This window comes from Propithecus coquereli, unplaced genomic scaffold (genome assembly GCF_000956105.1).
Source record: "Propithecus coquereli isolate 6110/MARCELLA unplaced genomic scaffold, Pcoq_1.0 Scaffold178, whole genome shotgun sequence".
NCBI classification, from domain to species: Eukaryota; Metazoa; Chordata; class Mammalia; order Primates; family Indriidae; genus Propithecus; species Propithecus coquereli.
The window spans coordinates 4,658,147-4,671,853 of NW_012142523.1; the positions used below are offsets into that span (position 1 = coordinate 4,658,147).

Sequence of the window (13,707 nt, forward strand, 5' to 3'; positions counted from 1 at the left end):
ATAAAATTTTATCTATATCTTTTAAATCAATATCCAGATCCTGAGGGAAATCTGGATGACTGTTGCCAGAGCCATCTTTTGGGAATATTCCCCAATGATCCCCTTCCTTCAATTCTCCACATTCTGCAGTAACGCACAATGTAGCAGGTTTTTCACCTTTCACTTCTACATTTTCCAGGATCCTTGCCACACCTATTCCTTTAATTACTTGGCAAAACACCACAAGTTTCCCATCCAAATGAGGAGTTGGAACTGTTGTGATAAAGAACTGAGAACCATTTGTATCTTGGCCTGCATTTGCCATGCTCAATAAACCCTCTCGATCATGCTTATGATAGAAATTCTCATCTTCAAATTTTTCACCATAATACTTTCTCCACCTGTTCCATTCTGATTTGAGAAGTCTCTGCCTTAAATCATAAATTTCTTAATAATTCAATGGAAAGGGCATCCTTTGAAATGGAGAGGTTGCCCAGTTGTGGGTCCAATGCCTTTTTCTCCTGTACATAGCGCAGGAAAATTTTCTGCAGTTTTGTTTACAATATCTGCAAACAATTCTAAGACAATTCTACCAATTCACTCCCCTCCAATGTCCACGTCAAAGAAGACTTGGGGGTTACTGGGGTTGGAGGGCTTAGCTTGGGGTGAAGGGTGCGACATCTTGACTTACAGATGCGTTTAGAAGCAGGATCCAGACCTAAAGAGTGTCTCTTAAATCATGCTCCTCAGTTAATACCAAATATTCTGGCACAGTCCAAACTTTATGTGTTTGGCATTGTTGCCTCCAGAGCCACATATATTTGTACTGGTTTGGGGATCTGAAAATGTGGCTCCAATAACTATGCTACACTCATTTTACAAAAAGTTCTCTTAAGGGAACAAAACTCCTATGTGGACCACTCCAAGCCCTTATGTTAATTTAATCATCTAGAAGAAGCCTGCAAGAGATTGTATTTGTACCTGTAGTTGTTAACTGACGTCCAGTGAGACTTTGCATTTTCTGGTTCTGCAATGTCTTCTCGTTCTAAATTCTTTTTTTAAATTTTAGAGATAGGATCTCTCTCTGTTGCTCAGGCTGGAGTGCAGTGGTGCAGTCATAGCTCACTGCATCCTTGAACTCCTGAGCTCAAGTGATCCTCTGGCCTCAGCCTTCTAAGTAGCTAGGACTGTAGGCATGTGCCACCACGCCTGGCTAATTTTTAAGTTTTTTTGCAGAGACAGGCAACTGTGTTGCCTGGGTTTAAATTCTTTTTTAAAAAAATTCTTTCTAAATATCAATTAAAATTTTTTCTCATTGTAGCATTAACAAACATGGAAAATTTCAATGGAATCATTGGTTAAATACTAACATGTGAAAATGCTCAAAGATTGACCTTTATTTATTTATTTGTTTTTTGAGACAGAGTCTCACTGTGTTGCCCGGGCTAGAGTGCCGTGGCGTCATCTTAGCTCACAGCAACCTCAAACTCCTGGGCTCAAGCAATCCTTTTGCCTCAGCCTCCCGAGTAGCTGGGACTACAGGCATGCGCCACCATGCCCGGCTAATTTTTTCTATATATTTTTAGTTGTCTGATTAATTTCTTTCTATTTTTAGTAGAGACGGGGTCTCGCTCTTGCTCAGGCTGGTTTCGAACTCCTGAGCTCAAACAATCCGCCCACCTCGGCCTCCCAGAGAGCTAGGATTACAGGCGTGAGCCACCACGCCCCACCTGACCTTTATTTTTAAAGAAACTGATCAAGAAAATGTTAGTGGACTTTATTTGTTTAGAAAATAAAGAACTTGAAGAAAATTTCTAAAAAGACATTCTCTCTTACAGTTTTCCTTTGCAGCTAGAAAATGGTCAAGCTATGGAATGTACAGTAGCTCAATATTTTAAGCAAAAGTACAGTCTGCAGCTGAAATACCCCCATCTTCCCTGTCTCCAAGTGGGGCAAGAACAAAAGCATACTTACTTGCCACTTGAGGTAAGCTAAACTAAATTTTCTTTTGCCAATCTGCCAATCTCTTTAATGAGTTTTGTGTGGTTTTTTTGTTTTGTTTTTTGGAGTAGCCTTCTAAACTAGTGGTAGATTTTAGTATTAATTTCTAAAATATTTTGGGCAGATAATTTCACTGTATCACAGAATTTGTTATTTTTCTGGATACCGAGGATGTAACATACAGTTTGGCACAGGCTTAAGATACAGAAGCCCATTAGACAACCTAATTTCTCTGTGCCTCTTGGCAGGTCTGCAACATTGTGGCAGGACAGCGATGCATAAAGAAGCTCACAGACAATCAGACTTCCACAATGATCAAAGCCACTGCAAGATCTGCCCCTGACAGACAGGAAGAAATCAGCAGACTGGTCAGTAAGGCATGGTCTTCAAGATTAGCTAGCTTTAAGATAAAAAAAAGAAAAAGAAAAGAAAACTCCTGACGGGACACAGTTACTCTTTGGTTTTTATATATGCAGGCTTTCCTGTTCTTTAGGTGAAGAGCAACAGTATGGTGGGTGGACCTGATCCATACCTTAAAGAATTTGGTATTGTTGTACATAATGAAATGACAGAGCTCACAGGCAGGGTACTTCCAGCACCAATGCTGCAATACGGAGGCCGGGTAAGCTTTTTATTTTGTTCAGCAAGCTTCTTCCACCATCAGTTAAAAACAGAATAATCCAGGGTTTTTCTACTGCACCACACTAAATTTACTTATAGTTTTGCTCATCATCGTCTTTTGTCTTTTGGTTCATACCAGATAGAATTTTGTTTATTCCCTTGTCAACATTAAATGGCCTTAGATTGTAATCTCTTTTCTTTTGTTTCTTCTTCTTTTTTTTTTTTTTAAAGAATAAAACAGTAGCCACACCCAACCAGGGTGTCTGGGACATGCGAGGAAAGCAGTTTTATGCTGGCATTGAAATTAAAGTTTGGGCAGTTGCTTGTTTTGCGCCTCAGAAACAATGTAGGGAAGATTTACTAAAGTGAGTATCTTAATATTTTCAGCTTAGTAATTATCCCTTCCAGATATGAAAATACCATCTTTATGTGAATGTGCTGTGTACAGTGGCACTAAATCCCTGACTCCTATAGTGACACCATCTGGCTGTATGGAAAAGACCTTGTGTTATAGTAAATTGCGAACTTGGGAATTACATTAAGAATCTGACTCAGCTTCCTTACATTTAGCACAGAAATTTGTGACTAACAAGGCTGTAGCAATGCTGATTGGTGAATTCTTGAGTTCTTAGTGAAGCTTCCTTTGGTATTAATTGTATCTTTCCAGCTAAGAAAAAAACTAGCTTATTTTTAATCATAATTTACTTGTTTTATTGCAAGGTCACTGGCTAAGAGTATGATTCACATCTTACAGATGCAGCTATCTATTAATATCTAAAGGAAGTTAGAAGGGTGAAAAAATCAAGAAAAGGAAACTGGGATAAAAGAAAGTAATCCTATAAAATATAGGCAAAGACACAAAAGGAATTAATCTGAAAGCTTTATACATAATTGAAATAACCACTTAAATCTAAAATTTAAAACTTCAAAATGAATTTTGCTTTTTTATAGTGATGATTTCTTTTGACATTGTTATCAAACCAAATCTGTTACAAGTTTGAATGTAATCCTAAATATACTGATTGTGTGACAGCGTGTTTCTGTGTTCCCAGTTGAGCACAAGCTTATCCAAATATTCCTGTACCAGGCTTACTAAAATGCATGGTACCTGAAATTTTGACCCCGCTTTTCTTCAGTCCAGAATTAGGGATTTGAATGTTTAAAATAAATCTTTGAATAAGAATGCTATTCCAGTTTCTGGGACCCAGCTGAGACATAATTACTCAGAAATTCAAAACAATAATCTGATAGCTTAATAATGCAGATTCTTCTCTGTTGTAATTGCAGAGATACGACCATCAGTTTATTTTTGGGAACCAGTTAAAGTTTTGTTTGTTTATTTGTTTCTAATTTTGACTAAGAATTTGTAAAACTGAAAGAAGTGTTTTAGAGGGAAATTAATGTAAGAATGTACTCTGAAATAAAAACATTGTGCCCCTGGTTCTATTTTAACAGGAGTTTCACTGACCAGCTGCGTAAAATCTCTAAGGACGCGGGAATGCCCATCCAGGGTCAGCCGTGTTTCTGCAAGTATGCACAAGGTGCAGATAGCGTGGAGCCCATGTTTAAACATCTGAAAATGACATATGTGGGCCTACAGCTAATAGTGGTTATCTTGCCAGGAAAGACACCAGTATATGGTACGGATCCTTGATTTCAAGTGGTAGATATGATAGTCAGGATAAGCTAAGTTATGCTGCAGTCACAAACAACCCCAAACTCTCAGTGGTTCACAGTAACAAAGATTTATTTCTTGCTCCTTTTTTGTGTCCATTGAGGGTACACTGCAGCTTCTGCTCTGGGTCATCGTGTCAAACCCACTTGGGGACCTAGCTCGACAGAGAAGCCACTATTTTGGAATGTCGATGATCCCATACTGTCTTTTCTCTCTGCAACTCCTTGGCCACAACCAGCTATTTGGCCTAGCCCAATTTGTGTTAGAGATGGGAGAGTAGAGATGGGAGCAGGGAATGCAGTATAACCCTGCTATAGTCCTAGAAACTGAGACAACTGGAATGTTGGTAAAAAGCACTTAGGAATATCAGAGTGGGGAAAAGTAGAGGAGCCTGCCACTTCCAGAAGTGTTTAGTTTGTATCCATTACAAGAAGAATGATACTTGGCTATCATCTAAGAATGATACTTGGCAATCATCTAAGAATGATACTTGGCTGTCATCTAAGTAAAGGATGCAGGAGCTACAGTCTAGCCGTTTAAACTTTATAAAATGTCCTGAACCCTTTCTATACAGTTATCCCCAGTGTTTAGAGAAAGAAAAAAAACGTGTGTGTGGTGGGGGGTTAAAATTCAAAAGGCTGAAAAGCAGGTGTGTTTACTGAGAGGGGGGAACTAGAGAGATTGATTCCTTTGCCAGACCAGTCACGTGGGAAGAGGAACCTCAAGAGACTGAGTAGTGGCAGGCAGCACCAAAGAATAAAGGAAGCAAGCTGGCTTCAAGGCCTGCAGGAGGGGAGGAAAGGGGAGGGGGCAGGGCCTATCCAAACAGGCAGAAAAAATTGCCCTTGGGGGTTTAGCAGATGAAAGGACATAAGAAGCATGGAACACAGTGTACCATATATAGTAGTATATAGTAGGTATTCTGTAAACTTAATTCTTTTCCCTTTACTGTTAGTAATTAGGGAACTATTTAAACCTTTTTAAATTAATTAATTAACTTCTTTTTGTAGCGGAGGTGAAACGTGTTGGAGATACCCTTCTAGGTATGGCCACACAATGTGTCCAGGTAAAAAATGTAGTGAAGACCTCACCTCAAACCCTTTCCAACCTTTGCCTGAAGATAAATGCAAAACTTGGAGGAATAAACAATGTGCTTGTACCTCATCAAAGGTAAGATTCTGAATTCTGTTTTTCTCACTTTTGTTACTTACATAATTCATGATAAAGCACACAAATCTCAAACAAGAATCACAATTACTTTTTCTCATATATGTATACACCCATGTACCCACCACCCAGGTTAAGATATAGAGCACTTCCAACACCCTATCAGGCTTCCTTGTGGCCCCTCCAAATAGATTATTCCCAAAGGTAACCACTCTTCTGACCTCTAACACCAAGATTAGTTTTGTCTGTTTTTGAACTTCATATAAATGAAATCATACAGTATGCACTATTTTGTGTCTATCTTCTTTTGTTCAACATTATGTCTCTGAGATTCATTCGTGTTGTTGCATTTAATAATATTTTACTTTTTCATTATCATTTCATTACATGAATAAACTATACAGTTTTAATCTGTTCTACCACTGATGGATATTCTCATACATTCATTATACAATTCTACATTTTTGGTGAACTTAAGCACTCTTACTTTTGTGTAGAATTCTAGGAGTGGAATTAGAGTTATAGAGAATATATATATTTAGCATTAATAGATACAGTCAAATAGTTTTCCAAAGTGGTTATACCAATTTACATTTCCACTGAGAGTTCTAAAAATGTAGTGAAGAGTTCTAGTTGCTCTATATCCTTACTAACACTTGGTAGTATCAGTCCTATTAATTTTAGCCATTTTTTGGGGGGGGATAATAGTATCTCATTATGGTTTTAATTTGCATTCTCCTGATGACTAATGATGTTAAGCACATTTTCATACTCATTGGCCACTTGGACATCTTTTGTGGTGGGCCTGTTCAGTCCTTTGCCCATTTTCTGTTTTGGGTTGTGAGTCTTTTTTATTAATTTGTAGACGTTCTTTGTGGTTTCTGGATATAAGTCTTTGATAGGATATAGGTATTACAAATATCTGCTCCTACTCTATGTTTTGCCTTTTTACTCTCCTAAATAATAGCTTTTGATGAACAGAAGTTCTTAATAGGATTCAGTTTAATCAATTTTGTAATGTCCTGTTAAGAAATCCTGCCCCCCTCCCCATAGGCTTTTTGTTTAAATTTGAATTTGTCAGATTGACTCTAGAGTAACCAAACATCAAGGCAAGACAGGAATATCATAGATAAAGTGCTGGCTGGGAGTTGAGAGATTTGAGTAATGTGTCTCTTTGTGAATTCTTAATATCTCTGGTCCTCAGTTCCTTATCTATCGAGATAATAATATCTGCCTTGCCAACTTTAACATGTTGTTTTCATATGAAATCTTATCTACAACAGTGATTTGAAAAGTTAAATTTAGGGCTGTGGTATTAGTTAGTCACTGCCATACTTGAAAAGAAAGTGAAATGGAGTGCCTTGCTTTTGTATAATCATATCACGATTCTCATTTTTGTCCTTGAATGAAACTTCTAATTAAATTAATCATCCCTGAAACATTGATGATGAGTTGTACAGGCCATAGGGAAAGTTAAACTAAAGTCTGGAATCATTTAATTTTACCCCAAACATTTGAGACGATAATATAGCATAGTGGCTTAGAGCGCATACTTCGGTGTCAGGCTTCTTTTACCACTTCCTAGCTGTGTGATCTTGGTCACATTCTTTATCCTCTTGTGTCTCTCTCTCTTTTTTATTTTTATTTTTCGGGACAGGGTCATGCTCTGTTGCCTGGGCTACAGTGCCGTGGCATGATCATAGCTCACTGTAACCTCAGACTCCTAGACTCAAGTGATCCTCCTGCCTGAGCCTCCTGAGTAGCTGGGCCTATAGACACAGGCCACCATGCCTGGCTTTAAAAAAATTTTTTTATATCATACAAACTTGACACACAGTGCAGATAAAAAATAAATTTTTTTTGTAGAGACAGGATCTCACTATGTTGCTCAGGCTGGTCTCAAACTCCTAACCCCAAGCCATCCTCCCACCTCAGCCTCCCAAAGTACTGGGATTACAGGCACGAGCCACCATGTCCAGTCAAATTTTTTAAATCTGGAAAATTGAGATAATATAATAATTGTACCACCCTGACAGAATTGTGAGGACTGAGTGAGTTAATATATGTGAAATGCTTAGCACAATGGCTGGTACATAGTATATGTAAGCTGTTACGTTATATATGTATTATATATGTATGTATGTATATATATCTATATCTCTATATCTATCTCCACGGTTATTAACTACTCTGTGCCAGACCCATGCTCTGTGATGATATAGAGAGATAAATATGACACAACCCTCATGGAACCTCATCTTTAGTTCCTATTACATAAGATTGTCAAATTTGAGATGCCTCCTAGATTATGCTTTAAGAATTAACACTCACAGTCCCAAATCCTACCTTTAAGAATTTAAAGAACTTCAAGAACTTCATATCATATTTTATCTTTTTTTTTTTTGCTTAACTTTAACCAGAAAAGTATGCATGATATTTTTCTCTTTGATTCCTTTTTTTTTCCTCTCCAAGCTCTCTCCTAAACAACAGGGCCTTTATACATGCCTTAAGTAGAGAAATTGGTGCCAAATAAATTAATTCATTTTTTCAACACATATTTATTGAGTGCCAACTGTGAACTAGGCAGTATTCTAGGCACTAGGGATACAGCAGTGACCAAACAAGACAAAACAAAATTCCTACTCGGTAGAGCTCACATTTGTGTACAGACAATAAATAAATAGATCAAATATGTTGTATGTGATAAATACTATAGAGAAAAATAAAACCAGGAAGGAGATAGACTCGATTCTCTCATCTCTCATCTTGAAGAGAATCGGGGTTTTGGTCCCAGTCCAATGTACGTTCTGCAATTCTATATCCACTGTAGAAATCTCAGGATCCCGAGAGAGCCTGTTCTGGGAGAGTTTTACTTTACACATATAGATTTTGTTAAATTTGAGTGAGGTTCTCTTTTTTTAATCTTCCCTTCCCACTATTATAGAAGAGCCACATTCACTTCTTTAGTCAATCTGGATTCATTATACTGGGTGACACCAGTACTCAGTGGGCCCTACTGTTCTCTCCCAATGGGCCTATCTTTGTTCTCTCATAAGATTATATCTGGTGATAAAATCTTGCTAAACACAAATGTTTTCACTCGTATGTCTGAGTGGCAACATCTCCTTAAATCTGAGCAGGCCCTCAGTGTTCCAGCAGCCTGTCATCTTCCTGGGAGCAGATGTCACACATCCCCCAGCGGGGGATGGGAAGAAGCCCTCTATTGCTGCTGTGGTTGGCAGTATGGATGGCCACCCCAGCCGGTATTGTGCCACCGTTCGGGTGCAGACTTCCCGACAAGAGATCTCCCAGGAGCTCCTCTACAGTCAGGAGGTCATCCAGGACCTTACTAACATGGTTCGAGAGCTGCTGATTCAGTTCTACAAATCCACCCGCTTCAAACCCACTCGGATCATCTATTATCGTGGAGGGGTATCTGAGGGACAAATGAAACAGGTACTCTCATTATCCCATTGTTGTCCTTTGGGGCTTCTAGGAGTCTGATGGAGATTCCTCCCATCTGCCACTCTGGGTAGATTGGAGAGATACTAGGCAAATTCTCAATTAAACATAATTCCATTTCTATCTCCTAGGTAGCTTGGCCAGAACTAATAGCAATTCGAAAGGCATGTATTAGCTTGGAAGAAGATTACCGGCCAGGAATAACATATATTGTGGTGCAAAAAAGACATCACACACGACTCTTCTGTGCAGATAAAACAGAAAGGGTAAGAAGACATAGAATAAGCTTCGTTGGCAGGTTGCGGTGGCTCATGCCTGTAATCCTAGCGCTCTGGGAGGCCAAGGTGGGAGGATTGCTTGAGGCCAGGAGTCAGAGACCAGCCTGAGCAAGAGCGAGACCCGTCTCTACTAAAAATAGAAAAAATTAGCCGGGCATGGTTGCACATGCCTGTAGTCCCAGCTACTCAGGAGGCTGAGGCATCAGGATCACTTGAGCCCAGGAGTTTAAAGTTGCTGTGAGCTATGATGATGCCACTGCACTCTAGCCAGGCCACAGAGAGAGACCCTGTCTCAAAAATAATAAGCTTCATTATCTAAGGCTGTGGCAGGTGATATAGAAACATGTATATACAATTTTTATACTTTTTTTCCTAAAAACCCAAGTACCTAGTAATAATTTAATAAATATACTAACTGCAATTGAGCTTATCTGAACAATTCTGAATGATACAAGTTGCATGACTGAATATTTCTCTTGTGTGGCAGAAATGCTTGTTTCTAGAGTTGTTGTTTTTTCTGGGGGTGGAGGGGTGAGAAACATGCCAGGTACATCTATTTGGACTTTATTGCCATTTGTTACTTTTTGCTGCCAGTGCCTGAGCCACAGTTCTAGCGTATAAAGAAGAATTTCTCTTCCAAATGATTTTATATCAGTGCAGGGGATTCTTAGGACATAAATGTTGAACATTTATGGTGTCACACTTATTAACCATAGGCAAATTACTTAATTTCTCTAAGCTGTAATATTCTCATCTGTAAATATGGTTAAGAACAATACCTACTTCATGGGATGTTGTAAGGATTAAATGAATAAATGAATGTTAAGTTGGGGTATAATTCCCAGCATTTGATAAAAGGCATTTTATACTCCCTATAATTGGATAGTTATGGGTAAACTAGTAAGCTACAGGTATATAATACAGGTTGACATCCCTAATCTGAAATGCTAATGCTCTAAAATCTGAAACTTTGTGAGTGTTCACATGATGCTACAAGTAGAAAATTCCACACCTGACCTGATGTGAGAGGTTGCAGTCAAAATGCAGATCAAACTTTGTTTCATGCACAAAAGTCTTTAAAATATTGTATAAAAGTACTTTTAGGCTATGTGTAAATATGGTGTATATGAAATATAAATGAATTTCCTTGTTGAGACTTGGGTCCCATCCCTAAGATATTTCATTATACATATGCAAATATTTCAAAACCCGAAAAAATTCTAAATCCAAAACACTTCTGGTCCCAAGAATTTCAGATAAAGGACACTCAACCTGTATTGGATAACTTTGCTTCTTTGATATTTTTAATGACGTTACTTCATCTTGTCCAGGCCCTCCCTGTTCCACCCCCTGGGAGGCCAAATCTTTCTTTTACCTAATCATGTAATCTTGTCAGCTACTCCCATTATTTTCTGGTACACCCTTAGTTTTTTGTCTCTAATCCAAGAAATCCAAAAGGGAACTGTTTTCTTTTTTGTTTTCTGAATCATTCAAGAACTAAGGTTCTTTTCTCCTTGGGTCTCAGGTCTACCAATCAGTTTAGATTAAAAGTGCTGTCTTGTAAACTGCCCAAACCCTGACTCAGTAGTACTTCTTAGACTGTGCTAATAGAAAGTCTCTGAATTCTTGCCTGAGCTCTGGACTCAAAACATCTTGCCACCCCTCCTTAACTGCTATTGTCACCTCTGTACTCCTATGTCAACTTGTTATCCATGTAGATTTAGGACCTGGATTATGTTTCTAAGCTATCTGTTAAACTATTATTAAGCCATCTCATAGTTTTATTCTTTACTATCCAGTTTCACTACTTAACCTTTCAAGGTTGACAGTCCCAGTTCTTGGTCTATGTTGTGCCGCAACACTTACCAACATCTTCAATTCTCTAAACACGTGTCTTGTCAGTGGATCAGTCCACTTTCCCATTTCCTTTGCCTCTACTCCTAGAAGGATAGGAATTGCTGGAGGAAAGAATGGTTTGTTTAATAATGAACCATATTACAAATTCATGATAGCAAATTTCATCCACACCTTGAATACTGCAATTTTTTCATTTGTCTTATTCCCCATAGCATCTGTTTCAAACCTTTATACTCTTCTCAACTCCCCTACCCTATCCATAATGCCTTCATTGCCAACAAAGTCCTACCATATATTTCCCCAAGAAAACAAGATTTAGAAGGCATGAATTTTCTCAGCTGCCTCTTCTCTACTTTCAAACTTAGTTACACTTTGTGTTTTCTTATCTCCCTCATCACATCTTACTTAGGCTAATCTCTCCACCTATGCTTTCTTTTCTGCCACCTATCTTATTTTATTTTATTCTTTTGAGGCAGAGTCTTGCTCTGTCACCCCGGCTAAAGCGCAGTGGTGTCATCACAGCTCACAGCAACCTCAAACTCCTGGGCTCAGGTGATCCTCCCGCCTCAGCCTCCCAGAGTGCTAAGATTACAGGTGTAATCTTCAGATATCTACCCCACAGTAGGGAAAAAAAAAAAAAAGATTACAGGTGTGAGCTGCCGTGCCTGGCCCCACCTATGCTTTTGATCCTAATCCTTTCTGCCTTCTCTAGAGCCTGACTTCGTTAATTACCCATTATTTCTCAAATTCAATCTTTCTCATTCTGTTGTCTCCTTTTCACCCTCCAAAGTTGCTTAAATCTTCTTTAGTCCCTCCTAATAAAGTTCCTTTCCCTCTGCTTCGCTCCTACTCTACCCGCTCTCTTATCTTTTCTTCCTTTCATGACAAACTTTTAGGAAAACAATCACTTGACTTTCCATCTGTACCTTCTCACATCATACTTCAATTTTCTGTAGGCTGACTTCAATTTCAGCGCCTCCACTGAAGTTGTTCTCTCAATGACTTGCTCATTTCAAATCCAGAGATACCCTGTCAGATTCCCACACTGACCTGATTGCAGCACTTAAGACAATCAGATGCCTTCTGTGGCCTTAGCAATATGACTTTCCAGGTTTACCACCCACTTCTACGATCAGACTTTTTTGACTCTTTCTTCTCCTTCTGTCTATTAAACACTGATGTTTCCTGGCATTTCATCCTTCCCCCTCCTCTCATCTCAATTTCAACTCTCTCTTTAGTATCATCCACTTTTCTTGGCTCACTTATTTATTTGTTAATAGATTCCTAAATCCATATTTCCAGCCCCAAGGCACTCTATGCAGCTCCTGATCTGAACTTCCAAATATCTACCAGAAATATATATTTATTTAGATGCTCTGTAGGCATTGTACTAGCCAAGATAGGCTAGGCTGTGCTGTGGTAACAACAATAACAAAAAAACTCCAAATCTTAGTGCCTTACAAAGACTTATTTCTTGCTCACATTATACATTCATTGTGGCTCTGCTGCAGCTGTGACCCTGCTGTCCTCCCTTTGGAACCTAGGCTAACAGAGAAGCATCTATCTGGAACATCACCAGTCACTGTGGCAGAGGGGGAGAAAAGATACACAACAAGCCATGTGCTGGCTCTCAAAGCTTCTGCCGAGAATTAACACATTTCAGACCACATTTTATCAGCCACAGCAAGTCATGTGGCCACTTCTGAGATAATTGGGTGGAGATGTATAATCCTTTTATAGTTGGCACCAGTGATACAATCTACCACAGGCATTTCAAACAAAACACCTAAACCTTCTACTTAGTGTTTTATCCCCATCCAAAACCTATTCCTCCCCCAGTTTTCCTTTTATTCTAATACTTGGCATCACTGTATATTAAGTCAGTCAAGCTAAAAAACTTTGGAGTTGTCTTTCAATTCTTCTCCTCCCTTCCTGTCCCCCCCATATCCAGTTGATCAAATAATCTCTGTGTTCTGCCCCGAACTGTCTCTCGTCTCAGTTAGTCCTCTTGTGTGTTCCCGCTGCTCTCAGCAGAGCTCTTCTGTGTTGCAGGAGACTCCTAGCAGTCTTCCTGTCTCCACCGCTCCTTCACAAGTACATCCTCCACCCTGCTGTGAAAACACAGATCTTATTGTGCCTCTCCACCGCTCAAAAATCTTCAAGTATTCCCCATTGCTTACAAATGCTTTCCTGCCGTGGTCACTGTTTTCCCAAGATGGCCAAGTCAACATTTTTGTTTTATCTTTCACTATGACCTCATAAATCTTCCATTTCCCATATCCATTGTGCATTCTTATCCCTGGACTGAGTACATCCATCCCGCCCTTTTTCCCCGTTATTTTTATCAGAGTAGAATATAGATACAGTAAAATTCACCCAAATTTTTAGTGTATAGTTTTACTTTAGTGTATGGTTTTGACAAATGCATATAGTTCTGTAACCACCATCACAATACAAATATACAATAAAAATATCCCCCTCAGTGTCCTTGGGGGATTCGTTCCAGGACTCCTGCACATACCAAAATCCGAAGGGGCTCAAGTCTCTGATATAAAATGGCATAGGCCGGGTGTGGTAGCTCTTGCCTGTAATCCCAGCTACTTGGAAGGCTGAGGCAGGAGGATCATGTGAGCCTAAGAGTTCAAGGCTGCAGTGAGCTATGATTGT

General features: G+C 39.0%; 1 protein-coding gene and 1 pseudogene across 1 annotated transcript in view; one reads left to right on the forward strand and one right to left on the reverse strand.

Annotated features, from left to right (window-relative positions):
- AGO4 (argonaute RISC catalytic component 4) overlaps positions 1-13,707 on the forward strand; it is a 53,492-nt gene that overhangs the window by 33,296 nt on the left and 6,489 nt on the right. Inside the window, exons 8-15 of the mRNA XM_012642348.1 lie at positions 1,818-1,965; positions 2,229-2,348; positions 2,474-2,602; positions 2,833-2,966; positions 4,057-4,241; positions 5,287-5,446; positions 8,584-8,899; positions 9,037-9,171. Coding sequence (XP_012497802.1) covers positions 1,818-1,965; positions 2,229-2,348; positions 2,474-2,602; positions 2,833-2,966; positions 4,057-4,241; positions 5,287-5,446; positions 8,584-8,899; positions 9,037-9,171 — 1,327 coding nt within the window. The remainder of the gene's footprint in view (positions 1-1,817; positions 1,966-2,228; positions 2,349-2,473; positions 2,603-2,832; positions 2,967-4,056; positions 4,242-5,286; positions 5,447-8,583; positions 8,900-9,036; positions 9,172-13,707) is intronic.
- On the reverse strand, positions 8-660 carry LOC105808641 (annotated as a pseudogene).